Raw genomic sequence first — 13,404 nt, forward strand, 5'->3', positions numbered from 1 at the left:
AGGTGGGTTCCCGAAGGAGGCTGTGACCCCGTGGGAAGCCCGCGCTGGAGCAGGCTCCTGGCAGGACCTGCGGATCTGTGGAGAGAGGAGCCCACGGAGCAGGTTTTCTGGCAGGACTTGTGACCCCGTGGGGGACCCACGCCGGAGCAGTGTGCTCCTGAAGGACTGCACACCGTGGAAAGGACCCATGCTGGAGCAGTTCGTGAAGAACTGCAGCCCGTGGGAAGGGCCCACGTTGGAGAAGTTTGTGGAGGACTGTCTCCCGTGGGTGGGACCCCACGCTGGAGCAGGGAAGTGTGTGATGAGTCCTCCCCCTGAGGAGGATGAAGCGGCAGAAAACAACGTGTGATGAACTGACCGTAAACCCCATCCCCGTCCCCCTGTGCCGCTGCGGGGGTTGGTAGAGAAGCCGGGAGTGAAGTTGTGCCCGGGAAGAAGGGAGGGGTGGAGGGAAGGTGTTCTGAGATTTGGTTTTATTTCTCATTACCCTACTCTGGTTGATTTGTAATAAAGTGAGTTAATTTTCCCCAAGTTGAGTCTGTTTTGCCCGTGACGGTAAGTGGTGAGTGATCTCTCCTGTCCTTATCTCGACCCACAAGCTCTTTGTTATAATTTCTCTCCCCTGTCCAGTTGAGGAGGGGGAGTGATAGAACGGCTTTGGTGGGCACCTGGCAACCAGCCAGGGTCAACCCATCACACCTTCCAATACCGTTAACTCTTGGGATCCCCCTGTCACACCAGAAATACAAATGGGTTCTGCCCCTTTATAACTTGACGGCTTTAGAGTGCACTGTGCGCCGGTGTCTACTAGAGCCTTATACTCCTGTGGGTCTAACGTGCCAGGCCATCGAATCCACACAGTCCAATAGACCCGGTTATCCCTTTCCTCCACCTGGCTGGAGGCAGGGCCCCTCTAATTCTGGTCAGAGCATCCAGTATTCACTTCTCGTAAAATTGGCTCAGAAGTCCCTTCAAGAGGATCAGAAATAAGATCAGCCCTTCTACTCTGTTTGGAAACTGGAGTGGCATTTTTCCTGGTAGAATCCCCTTTCGTGGTGGTTTTTCCTTGCAGCTCACGTACCTGTGCATTTAGGACCGAGGTAGGTTTTCCATCCCATTTCCTCATGTCCTCTCCATGATCACACAGGTAATACCACAGGGCACCTCGTGGTGTGTACGTTCTATATTCTCTCTCTTGGGCAGAGGAGCACTCACTCCTAATAGCTGAGACATTGGTCCTTACAGGTGGGGAATAGGACACATCCTCTTTGAATTGCTGGAAATCCTCGGACAGCTTCTCCACAGCCGAAATGCAGGCTTGTAGGGAGGAGGAGAGATTTTCTTCATATTGACGGAGTTGGCGAGCCACTTCACCCACTGTCGGTGCCTCTTCGTCTTTCCAGGCCATTATTGCCAGTGAGTTGGCATAGGACGACGGTGCGCTCCATACAAACTTCCGCCACATGGGTCGTGTGCATTGGACTTCGTCTGGATCTTTGGGTAATTGTGGGTTGTCCGGGTCATGATGAATTGTCTCTAGCACAGCTAATTCCCTCAGATATTGGATACCTTTTTCCATGGTGGTCCACTTGCTTGAATGACATATAACATCTTCCTTAAAGGGCTACCTTTCCTTCACACTTGAAAGGAGTTGCCTCCAGAGGCTGATGGCTTGTGTCCCTTTTCCAATTGCCTTGTCAATGCCACCTTCCCTGGCAAGCGATCCCAGCTGCTTGGCTTCCCTACCTTCTAATTCCAAGCTATTAGCCCCATTGTCCCAGCATCGGAGGAGCCAGGTGATAATATGCTCACCTATACGGCGGCTGAAATCTTTTTGCATATCCCGCAGCTCACTCAAGGATAGGGACCGGGTTATTGCCTCTGGTTCTGCCTCTTCTGCCTGTTCCCGTGATGACCCTGGCTCACCTTCATCCTTCGCTAAGCAAACTGATTTTTTTGTATATTTCTTTTTCTGTACGGGGCAACTGATACTGGTGCAGGATGGTCCGCTGGTTCAGTTGCGGGATCGCTCGCCGGGTTTTGGATAACCGCAGCGTCTGTCGCCAAGGTTTGGGTAGCAGCAGTGCTCGTCACCGGGGCTGGAGGGACCGCAGTGCCCCTTGCCGAGGTTTGAGTAGCTGCCGTGCTCGTTGCCGCGGCTGGAGGGGCTGCAGTGCCTGTTGCTGAGGTTTGGGTAGCCACAGTGCTTGTCGCCGGGGCTGGAGGGGCCACAGCGCCCGTTGCCGACGTTTGGGTGACCGCAGTGCTCATCGTTTTGTTGTTAGGTCCAGAGACCTTCTCTTCCCCTTGAGGGTACTGAGTGGTGTTGGACAGGGCTCGATAGGCATGGGCCAGGCCCCAGCACGTTGCAGTGATTTGTATCTCTCTGGAGCTGCCAGGGTGACAGCATACCTTTTCCAAACATTTTACTAGTTCTTCCGGATTCTGCACTTGTTCAGGGGTGAATTTCCAAAACACTGGAGGTGCCCACTTTTCTAGGTACTTGCCCATGCTACCCCACACACCCTGCCACTCATAATTATCCAGACTTGGGGCAGATCTCTGGGTGATCTTCTTAAATAGTTGTTTAACCTTAAACAAGAGCTGAACCACATTCAGGAGCACGCTAATTCCTAGCAGTAGGGCTAGGACCGTGCTGCTCTCAACTTCCCAAGAGTTTTCAAATTTTTCAAAATTCTCAAACACCATTGTAACCGGACTGAAGGAGAAAGGAGAGGGGAAGAGAGGTATCCCACCCGTAGACTGGTTTTCCAAGGAGGAAAGGTAAACGGTGTAATTATTAACAGTTTCCCACAGATGGCTCCCAGAGTACAAAGGTGACAATGCTGAGTGCAAATACCGGATTAATCCCACAACTGATGACTTTATCATACCATAAACCAGTGTTACACAATACATCCAAGCGAAAACCTTAATCCACCTCCCACGGATGATAAGCAACAGAAGAGGGACTACATACAGCAAGTGAAGTGATATGTAACAGAACTTTAAAAACCAGAGCGACAACTCTAAGAACACATAAATCAACATAATGACCACCGACTATTAGACCAATATAATGGATGCTTATAACAAATTTGTTTTAACAAGCTCTGGTCAGGTTTGTTGTCATCTCAACCCTTCGTGCCCCACGTTGGGCGCCAAAAAGGACTGTCGTGGTTTAACCCCAGCCAGCAACTAAGCACCACGCAGCCGCTCACTCACTCCCCTCCCCCCCGCAGTGGGATGGGGGAGAAAATCGGGAGAAGAAGTAAAACTCGTGGGTTGAGATAAGAACGGTTTAATAGAACAGAGAAGAAGAAACTAATAATGATAACGGTAACACTAATAAAATGACAACAGCAATAATAAAAGGATTGGAATGTACAAATGATGCGCAGTGCAATTGCTCACCACCCGCCGACCGACACCCAGCCATTCCCCGAGCGGCGATTCCGCGCCCCCACCCCCCCAGTTCCTATGCTAGATGGGACGTCACACGGTATGGAATACCCTGTTGGCCAGTTTGGGTCAGCTGCCCTGGCTGTGTCCTGTGCCAACTTCTTGTGCCCCTCCAGCTTTCTCGCTGGCTGGGCATGAGAAGCTGAAAAATCCTTGACTTTAGACTAAACACTACTTAGCAACGACTGCAAACATCAGTGTTATCAACATTCTTCGCATACTGAACTCAAAACATAGCACCGTACCAGCTACTAGGAAGACAGTTAACTCTACCCCGGCTGAAACCAGGACAAGCATGAAGAAGAAAGCCCTGATCTGGCGGGGTAAAAGAGCACGAGCAGCAGCATGTGCAACTAAGCGAGACCCATGTTGCTCAAGCGTCTATACTGGGACGACTACTGCTGGGCATCTTCCTTACTGACATAGCTAGTGGGACTGAGTGCACCCTCAGCAAGTCTGCAGACGCCACCAAGCTGAGCGCTCGGCATCTGGGGCTTCTTTTGGACAGTACAGGGCCCAGCTCCTGCGGGACCTGGCAGGGTGAGATTCCCATCTCTTTGCGTGCTGCTGGTGCTCTTCCCTCCCATAGTGTGTGTCGTCTTGCCCTGAGCAATAGCAGGACAGGCTGCTCTGTGAGGCTGCCCAGTGCGCTGGCACCTGCACTCCAGTGCGCCCTGCTTTTCTGGATGGCTCATTCCTAGCCTTTCTGGGGGAGGCTTCAGCCCCTCAGGGCCTCCTTGTTGCTCTGGTGTTGGGGCTTGGGGCTGATGGGACCTTTGCTCCTTGCTCGGGCAACGGTATCCTCTTTCCCTCTGCCCACGGGGCTTTCTCCTGGCACTCCTGTTAGCATATCTCTTGCTCCTGGAGCTGTGCTCAGGGTCCCCACGGGACAGTGGGGCCCCTGGGGGTGGGGCGGAGCGTTTAGCGAAGCCTTCCAGCACGGCGAGCGTGCGCGAGAGGATGCGTTTGCCGGGCAGGTTGTGTCTTTGCAGCAGGCCACGCGCCATGTGCTGTTGCGGTCCTCCTTTGCGGATCCTGGTGTGGTGAGAGAGGTCCACCCCAGTGGCCCCTGGGGGATAAGAGGGGCTGCGTGTTGTCTTGTGAACCACGGCTTCGGGTGGCTTGCCCTTGTGGCCCGGGGTGGACCTCTTGTTAAGGGAGAAGCTGCCGCCCCAGCGTTCACACACCAATCAAGGAGTCGCAGGCGCACCAGCCGAGACTTTACCGGCTAGGACCGGAGTCCCTGCGAGGGCAGCGGGCCCCTCCAGTGAGCCGAGGGGTGCCCCTTTCGACTCCTCGCACACACACGCTCACCCTCGGGTGCTGCTTCTTCCCTCAGGCTCGACCCTAGGTTCCCCAAAGCAGAATCCCTAATCGAGGCCTTCAGAAGAAAAAGCGTAACGTAGTCTCTCTACGGCGCACAGATTTAGAGAGCTCGAGCTGGTTGCCCTGGGGACAAAATCCCTGGGCGATTGTATCCTCACGGTCAGAAGTTCCTGGCCCTCACGCCATAGTCTGGTCCACGAGCAATATTCGGGTCTGGGGTGTTCTTCTCTCTCATTGGGTCCTTCTCCTCGCCTCTAGGCAGGTTCTTGCTCTTCCCCGGTTTTTAGGCTAGTTGTTACCTCGTCTCCTTTTCCCGGCTCAAACCGGCTCTGGGGCGTTCCGAATCATCGTCTTACGTCTCCGGTCAAGAGAATAGGTCAAAGTTAAGCGAAAGCATTGAGAAAGCTAGGAGTTCTGCTTTACCACGAACGACTGCTTGCAAGCAGCTAAACCACGCCCTCGAAGCCCTCCAGAATATAACAACAGCCTCTGTAATTTACATCCCCTCCTGTGCTACCGTAGCCTCCGAATCTTATCCCGGGATTGCCAGGTGCTGTTCAGGTCTCATTCCGGGGCGGCCCGTGTGCTCCCGTAGCTCAGCTTTGCCGCCTTCCGCAACACTCTCCAGCCCTGTTCTGAGGGCGCGAAGCCCCGTCGGCATTAACGCCCGTTCCTTCCCGGCTGCCGAGAGTTTCTGCGTGGCCAGCCGAGCGGGGCTGAGTTGAGATACGCAGGCGGGAGTGTCAGCGCAGCAGCCTGAGGTGCCCGGTGGGGCTGCCCTGCCCACGCTGGGGCCAAACGTGGGTGGGTCCACCTCTGTGTGACACGGAGGTGGCTGCTGCGGCGGGTCCCCGCAGGCCTGTGTGACACGGCACGGTGTCACAGTGGGACACGCGCATCAGAGCGGCAGCTCCCGCTCCCCACCGTGCCTCTGTCCACACTCCCCGGCGAGGCCTGGGCAGCGCCAGGGCTGCTCTCGCCAGTGCTGTGCTCCGCAGGAGCTGCCCTGCTGCCAGGAGGAGGCGAGGGGAGGCCGTGGGAGAGTGTTGGAGACGCCGCTTGGGGAAGTGGCGAGGAGGAAGGAGAGGAAGAGGAGGAGGAGAGGAGCGGAGGGGTTTTGCAGCAGGACGAACACCTCTTGCCCAGCTGCTGCGGTGCAGGGGGGCAAAGATGATTAAGTACCTGCTCTTCAAGCCCTTGGGGCCCGAGGATCTGCCAACCCTCAAGGAGCTCACCACCAGCGGTGAGGCCCCCTTGCAGGAGCGCTGTGGGAGCCCAGACGAAGTGGAGATGAGCTGTGGAAACCCTGAGGCTGGGGCTGGGGCTGGGGCTGTAGCGGGGGTCTTCTGGAGGGGACCGGCGGCTGCAAGGAGAGCCCTGCCTGATGGTGCCTTGGGGCTCGAGGGTGGCCTGGGTGGTAGCCCAGGCCTCTAGCCGCTGCCCGTGTCAAAGGGCGGGATCCCCTTCCCCAAAACACTCCTGATGCCCGCCTTTTGCCCCCAGGCCTCTCCGGGGCACAGGGCGGGCTTCTTGGAGGCCGGGGGTGGTCAAGAACGCAGCCGGGCAGCCCCGGCGCTGCGAGCGTCTGCTCAGGGCGAGCGGCGGCTTGAGCGCACTCCGCTGTCGCCTCCGGGGGCGGGGGAGTGCTGGATGGCTGTCCGTTGCTGACTCGGAGCATGGCATCCTTTCCTTTGCTTTCCAGAAATCTGCAAAGTCTGGGCTGGCGCATCTAGGTACATCCGGAGACAGCTCTTGCAGAAGAGGGTGAGCCTTGCCTCCTGCCCGTGGCCCATCCTGCCCCTCCGGGCCCCCGGAGCAGGGCACGACGTACCATCCCCAGGGCCGCGTGAGTCGTCTGGCAGCCTTCCCGCCTCTGCGCAACGCTGCCAATGCTCCCCCTCCTTGCTTGCGTTTTCAGGCGGTGGAGATCGGCGTTGGGACATTTGCGCTCGTCCCAGCGCGTGCCACGGTGGGAGAGGACAAGGCTTTGCCCGTTGAGAGACCCGTGTTCCGGCCGTGCAGGCTTCTGAAGAAATTCTACAAGCTCAAGTGTGCAAAGACCAAAATTCCTGGTAAGAAGACGGGTGCTTCCCCTGCAGAGCCCTTGCGTTCGGCTTGCTGCCGACACCTCTGTGACATGGCCGCGCAAAGGCTCTTCCGACCTGGAGAGCGCCGAGCGTGGGCACGCGTACGGCAACCCAGCGGCCTGCCCCTCCCCGGGGAGCCAGCCTCATCTCCCCAGCTCACCCTCCGCTCCAGCTGGTTGCTCGCAGCAGGAGGCAGAGCTTCTCTTTGCCTTCTCCTGTCCGCCAGGTCCACTCCGGAGACGCGGCCGAAGCTGAAGGGGGAGCGCTCTCCAGCAGAGCGTTGCCCGAGGGCTGGGCGCCGATGGCACCTAGTCTCAGAGTCGGCTGAACCGCAGTGGGAGCGACTTGGTTGCTTTGCGCTTGTTTCCTAGACGAGACGCCGTTCGTTCAGCTGGACTTCGAGCAGATTGCCGCCGAGATCCACTTCCGCCGAGAAATCGTGGAGCGGTGCATACACGAGACCCTGCTTTTCTTCGCTGGGGCCCTCCGAGACAACAAGGAGGTGGAATTCTCCTTCAAGGGCATCGGCATCCTCGCCGTGCGAAGAAAAGTGGTCAGCATGACCTTCTTGGACGACTGCCTGCTGGAGCTGGATGGCACGGGCAACATGCTGGCAGCTCTTCTCGGGGTGAGCTTGTCATTTCTGCGGGGCTCCTCCTCGGGGCTCTGTGGCAACGCTGTCGAAGCTCTCTCCAGCTGCTTCCTGCTGGCTGCCGCCACCTGCCTCGCCACCCGGCCTAGACACGCTCTCGACGAGCTAGGCCAAGTCTCGGCAGCGCCTCGGCCCCTTCGAGGGAGGGGCTAATGACATCGAGGGAGAAGGTGGCGCGAGGCTTCCTGAGAGGCAGCCTTTGCGTCTCTGAGCAGCGAGACGGCTGGCCGCCTTTGTGAGCAACCAGCCCGTGTCCCGGGCGTCTGCTGATACGTCCCTGTCCCCTTGCAGGACTCCAAGATGATGCGCACCGTGGCCTTCGCGGGCAAAAACGATTTTAGTCGGCTCAGTCGAGACGAGGTCATCACGCTGCCAAGGTGAGCAGGACGGCTTCTGCCGGCCCCAGCTGGTCAAGGAGCAGCTGCTCAGCCCCTGCTGTGGGGGCACCCTCTTGCCGAGGCTCCTCTCCTGCCAAGCTCGGGCAAGACCAGCTCCTTCCCGGGAGAGCTTCCCGGTCTGCCCGCTGCTCGCTCCTCGCCGGGCCGCCCGCTGCTCGCTCCTCCCCGGCTTGGCGAGTGCAGACGAAGCGGCCAGTCCGCTCTCGACGTGCCCTGAGAGAGGGAGAGGCGGGAGGGTGTGCGGGGGCAGCAAGGAGGGCGTGTGCTGCGATCACCAGCTTTCTGGCGGGAAGGCAAGGGAAGCACCGGCAGAGGCTGCTGGAGACGGTGGGGCCCCTCAGGTGCCACAGAGAGCCGCGTCCTCCAGGGACTTGGCAGCGGCTCCCACGGGTGCCTGCCAGCAGCTGATGAGCGCCAGCCCCCAAGGGAGCGTGGTGCCCTTTTGCCCAGCTGGTGCCTTCCTGTTTTCCAGGCTTGCAGTTGAGACCCCCCACCAGCCGTCGGCCCCTGCGATTTCTCTGAAGCCCAGGAGAGAGCCGGCGCCTTGGGGCGGGGGTGCCCGCAGAGGTAGCGTCCCAGCCGAGTGCTGGCCGGGGCTGTGGGCGCTCCTGTCGGGCCCGCAGGGTCCCAAAGACGCTGTTGTGCTGTCCTCTTGCCTCCCACTTGCAGTGAGCGTGCTGGACCCGGTGTTCCTGGCTCAGCGGAGGGTTTCTCTAGCCAGGCAGCGGGCGAAGGAAGGCGAGCGGGCGACAGCCACGGAAGCTGGCCAGGCCAGGTGAGCCCCCCCAGGAGGAGCGGTGTGGCTGGGGGCGCGGGGGCACACCGCGCCCCGGTCGTAGTGTGAGGGAGGTGTTTCCCTTGGCCGGGGGTCTGCCTGCGCCGATGCCGAAAGGCCCCGGAGACGTTGTCCTGCCGGACACGCGGTCCTCCTGCCGAACCGCCTGGCGGTGCCGGAGCCGGAGCCGGAGCCGGGCGGCAGGCTGCGAGCCCGTCCCGGAGCAAGCGGCTCAGACTGGGCTCCCGCGAGCTCAGCCTGCCGTGCCTCTTCAGAGTCCTGCCAGTAATCCGGGAGAAGTCCCAGGAGGAGCCGAAGCAGCCCAGACCTCCAGCTCAGCCGCGGTTGCAGCTCCCTGCGCGTGTTCCGCAGCCCTCGGGAACGGTACGCCCTAGGGATTTGCCAGCCCCGCGTCACGTCTCGGGCTCTGGGCCAGGGCAGAAGAGGCGGCAAGAGCTGCCCGCCGTCCCGGCCCTCCCGCCCTGCCCGAGCCCGAGGAGACTAACGCCGCCTGCGCGGCGTGTGCCTGGCCTCCAGGGAACGGGCTCGCTCCGCACCGAGAGGGCGGAAAAACGGCTCCGGCTGCTGATGGCATCCAAGCGCCGAGAGGTGGAAGCGGACGTGTGGCGCCAATACCGTGCCAACAGAGCGGGGCGGAACACGGAGCGAGGCCAGGTATGGCGTGCACTTCCCAGCCCCCAGGAAAAGGGCGTTTCCCCTCCCCGCTCCCCGGGAGGGGAGCAGGGAAGGTCTCCCGGCACGGGCACGGCAGCAGTGCTGTGGCCAGCTGGCCAGGCAGGGGCCTTCCGTCTGCCCGCTGCCCTGCCCGTTGCCCTGCAAGAGGAGCTGTCCCTACGGCCCCAGGCCGAAGCGCGCAGCTGGCTGCGGCACGGGCGGTCTGTTGCGTGCCCGTACCTCTCCGCGAGGGCTCAGCACCGCTGCCCGGAAGGCTAAGCCAAGGCTGTGCAAGTCGCGCGCCCGGGCCGAAGCCTCGGGAGCAGCCCCAGCGAGTGGTGGCGGGGCTTTAGGAGAGTCTCTTCTGCCTTCGCAGAGCCCCTGCCGCCACGTGTTTGAGGATCCCTGCCGCCCTCCCCACCTCCTGAGAAAGGCCTATGCCGAGAAGCTGAAGGAGGGGCTGCAGGAGAAGGAGAGGTGCCAAGGCGCCGCAAGGCAGCGGGCGTCAGAGGGGCCGGCAGAGCTGCACCTCCCGGGGAGAGCGTGGGCAGCGTAAGTGTGTGCCGGCTCCTGCAGAGGCCGGGGAAAGCCTTGGGCGGCTCCCACCGCTGCAGGCGTCCGGGCTGAGGACGGAAGGCTGGCTCAGCTGGCTGGGCTCTGCCTTCCCAAAGCAGGCAGCCCGTGCTTGCCCTCCCCGCGCGGTGACTCCCGGGCACCCGGCCCTCAGCTGCGAGGCCCGCTCTGTCCCGGCTCTCGGCCCTGCCCGGCTTCAGCCCCGGCCGATCTGCACTCTCCTCGCCGCAGATGGGTTGGGGCACGAGGGCCCACGAGGCGCCACACAGAGCAGCGGGCTGGCCTCGGCAGCACCTGCGAGAACCGCTGGCCTGAGCCAGGCTTTGGGGCGTTGCGGGCCCTTCTGCCCGGCCACAGAGCTGAGGCCCTTCCTTCTGTGTCCTTTAGCAAGGGGGAGAAGACGAGGGCTGTTGGAGCGCCGTGGGAAGGCCCAGGGACTGCCAGCCACGCCACGAAGCTGAGAGCAGCCCCGGAGAGTCCAGCGGCAGGGGCCTTGGCCCTCACGGCGGCCACCCGTCTCAGCGGGAGAGCCGTCAGCAGCGGGTGGCAGGGCCTTTGCGAAGGGGAACGTGCCAAATAAAGGCTGCTGGCGCCTGTGCCCAGCCGGAGTGACCGTGCTGCTCCCCGCACTGCCTTTCTCTGCGGCCAAGGGGACAGGAGGGGCCCTGCAGCCCCCTGGTCGGAGGGGTTTTTGGGCAGAGGGGCGGGCGCGACTGGTCCTGCCAGCCAGTCGCGACAGGCCACGCGACTGGACGAGCGGTGTCCTTGCCAGGGCGCGGGGCACGGGGGCTGCAGAGCACAGCTTCTCTGCATCCGAACACCGCTTTGTGAGGGATAGGCAGAGCTCCAGGTCCACGCTGGCCAAAGAAAACCCCATCGCCTGCGCAACTTGCTGGAGTACCACGACAGTCGTGGTGTTGCGCTGATGTGCTGTCAATGTATTTTTTCAGGGCCCCAGCTTTACTCTGGGGTGATTTCATTGCCAAGGCTGCCTTTGTCTCCAAAGGCCGTAATCAAAATACTTTTTTGCTCAGTGCGGATGGACTGTCTCCAGCTACGTTATTCATTATACATTCAAACCTTCTGTTTCTATGCAGAGGAATCGCTGTTTTACTTCGCGTATATGTCTGTGTTGCAGATGTAAACCTGGACCAAATGTCATTGTTTCCCAGACGTCAAACTCAGGATGAACCTGTCCAAAGTTAAAATTTAGACAAGACGGAATTTTTGCTTGCTGGAGTCTCTCTTCACTGTGGAAGTGCTGATTCTCAACACACTTGCCCCTCTCCGCCCCCCCCCCCGAAGCGTTTGGAAATGAAGCTGATTTTGCAAATACAAAGCGATTCTGTGATCATCTGCATATATTCTGCACTCACACCCGTGTAAAACCACCGTGAATTTACTAAAGCCTGTGAAATCACTTTGGGTTTGTAATGATATAATCAAAGCAAATTTAGCTTTGATAACTATATTAGTTCTTTTTTCCCTATCGACTATAATGAAAATGGGGTAGTGTTTAATAAGAGTTTGCTCCCTTTCCTCTACAGATCTACTCCACTCTTACATACAGAGGCGTTTTGCCAGTCTGAGGGCTTAACAGTTTGCTTTCAAATGACGTTTCGATTGTTTTCGATGTTTAACGTTGCAGTGTTGATACACTTAATACGGACCTATCAGCGGATTGTTAAAGCATGTCCCAATACCATTTTCACTCCCCCAAGGAAAGTAAATTTCACAAAAGAGAAACTTGTAATGGGTGGCTAAAAGAAATTGCCTTGTGATCATCTTATGAGAGTGACACATGAAGAAATGTTGACTGCTCTGCACATCTCCCAGGCTACGCTGGGTAGTCGCCACATCTTCGAGGACAAGATTCGTCTGGTATGAATGTGAGTGTTACTGCGTACACGAATCAGACTTTCATGACACCTGTGTGTTGTTTTGAAAGCATTTCCTTTCTCTAGATGAACTATGATTTTTAAACTGGAGGGGAGTTTTGCAGAAATCCTGACTGTGGTATTCTTTTTAGCGCCACGGGAAGATTCGGTATTTGAAAGAAAGTCACAGATACGCTCTGCCAGCACTGAGCCAGCAAACTAGCTTAATTTGGTAGAAGCCCCTGCTAAGAAGCAGTCTGGAGTTTCCAAACAAGCATTCCTGAGGAGGGGAAGTGCAGAGGGAGGTGCTGATCTCTTCTCCCTGGTATCCAGTGGTAGGAGTCGTGGGAGTGGTTCAAAGCTGCGCCAGGAGAGGTTTAGACTGGACATCAGGAAGCCTTTCTTTACTAGAGAGGGGGCTCAAACACTGGAACAGCCTTCCTAGAGAGGTGGTCGATGCTTCCTGCCCGTCACTGTTGAAGAGGCATTTGGACAATGCCCCTCATAACATGCTTTAACCTGGTCAGCCCTGAAGTGGTCAGGCAGTTGGCCTAGATGATTGTTCTAGGTCCCATTCCCACTGGAATAGTTCCGTTCTGTTCTGTTCTGTTCTGTTCCACTCTATTCTACTCTGTTCTGCTCTCGTCCGTTGCAACATGTACATTGTGGAGCTCTCTCCAAGCACAGTACCTTCAGTGAACAACCGGGAAATTGAGAAATTTAAATAAATTCTTTTGTTGCTGAGTTAAAAAAACAACATAGGAAACACTTTTTAAAATCACTTACATCTCGGTTTGAATTCCATCGTCTTTATCATTACTGGCTGCTTTTGGGATGAAGAGTTAAGGCATCACTTTGTACTGCAGGCAAAATATTAATCCCACCCCTGCTTGTGTGAAATTTGTAGTATCAAGTGCGTTAGTGTTTCGAAATGGCTTCTGTTTTTTTCAGATAACAAATGAAACCTTTATGGAATCCTAATAGAGATTATTGGTTATCATCTACTGGCTGATTGACTGATTGGGCAATATGACCTGTTTCCTCATGGCTTCCTCACAAGAGAAGGCCTTGTTTCCGTTCACTGAACAAAAGCAAGGTGGAAAGGATTGGGGCCTTAGATATTTTCCATGGACTTGATGAATCCTGGTAATTTACTTCCAAAGAAACACCTAGCAGAATTGCCACTCTTCATTTTAGTTAGTGGGGACACAACTACACAGCTTGGTAAGAAAGGGTACCGACGTAGCCGTCGTGTAGTCGTATGCCGTTTACGTAGAAAGCTGATTTTGCATTTAACAGTGCTGCTGCTGAAAGGCAGCTTCAGACAAGTTTTGTCACATGTGACAGCTAACCGTATGTTTTGTAGGGAGGCTGTAGTAAACAGTATGAAATAGTAAAATATTGCCTTCCACGTGAGACAGAGAGACACTTCCTAACTACCTCCCACACCAAAGGATTTTGTTCATCAAACCAGCCCTTGTGTTTCTGTAACGAGTGAAGGAGAAACTATTTAAATGCCTCATATTTTGACATTCCAGTTGGTATATTATTTAGCTTTTTCTTTTTCTTTTCTTCTTTT

The 13,404-nt window shown here is 57.3% G+C and overlaps 1 protein-coding gene and 1 long non-coding RNA gene across 2 annotated transcripts; both read left to right on the forward strand.

The window, feature by feature from the left end:
• The first annotated feature begins 5,915 nt into the window (after nt 1-5,915).
• Nucleotides 5,916-8,989, forward strand: LOC115336661 (coiled-coil domain-containing protein 81-like). The gene is made up of 8 exons (XM_030004023.1): nt 5,916-6,031; nt 6,491-6,552; nt 6,707-6,860; nt 7,247-7,503; nt 7,819-7,904; nt 8,398-8,492; nt 8,595-8,700; nt 8,818-8,989. Exons 1-8 carry the CDS (start codon nt 5,959-5,961, stop codon nt 8,987-8,989), a joined length of 1,005 nt encoding a protein of 334 aa, XP_029859883.1. The 5' UTR covers nt 5,916-5,958.
• Nucleotides 8,990-8,992: 3 nt separating this feature from the next.
• Nucleotides 8,993-9,852, forward strand: LOC115337392. Its single transcript, XR_003922126.1, has 3 exons — nt 8,993-9,084; nt 9,238-9,375; nt 9,752-9,852. It is a non-coding gene; the product is annotated as an uncharacterized LOC115337392 (long non-coding RNA).
• Nucleotides 9,853-13,404: the final 3,552 nt, after the last annotated feature.

The sequence above is a fragment of the Aquila chrysaetos genome, chromosome Z (assembly GCF_900496995.4).
Source record: "Aquila chrysaetos chrysaetos chromosome Z, bAquChr1.4, whole genome shotgun sequence".
In the NCBI taxonomy this organism is placed as follows: Eukaryota; Metazoa; Chordata; class Aves; order Accipitriformes; family Accipitridae; genus Aquila; species Aquila chrysaetos.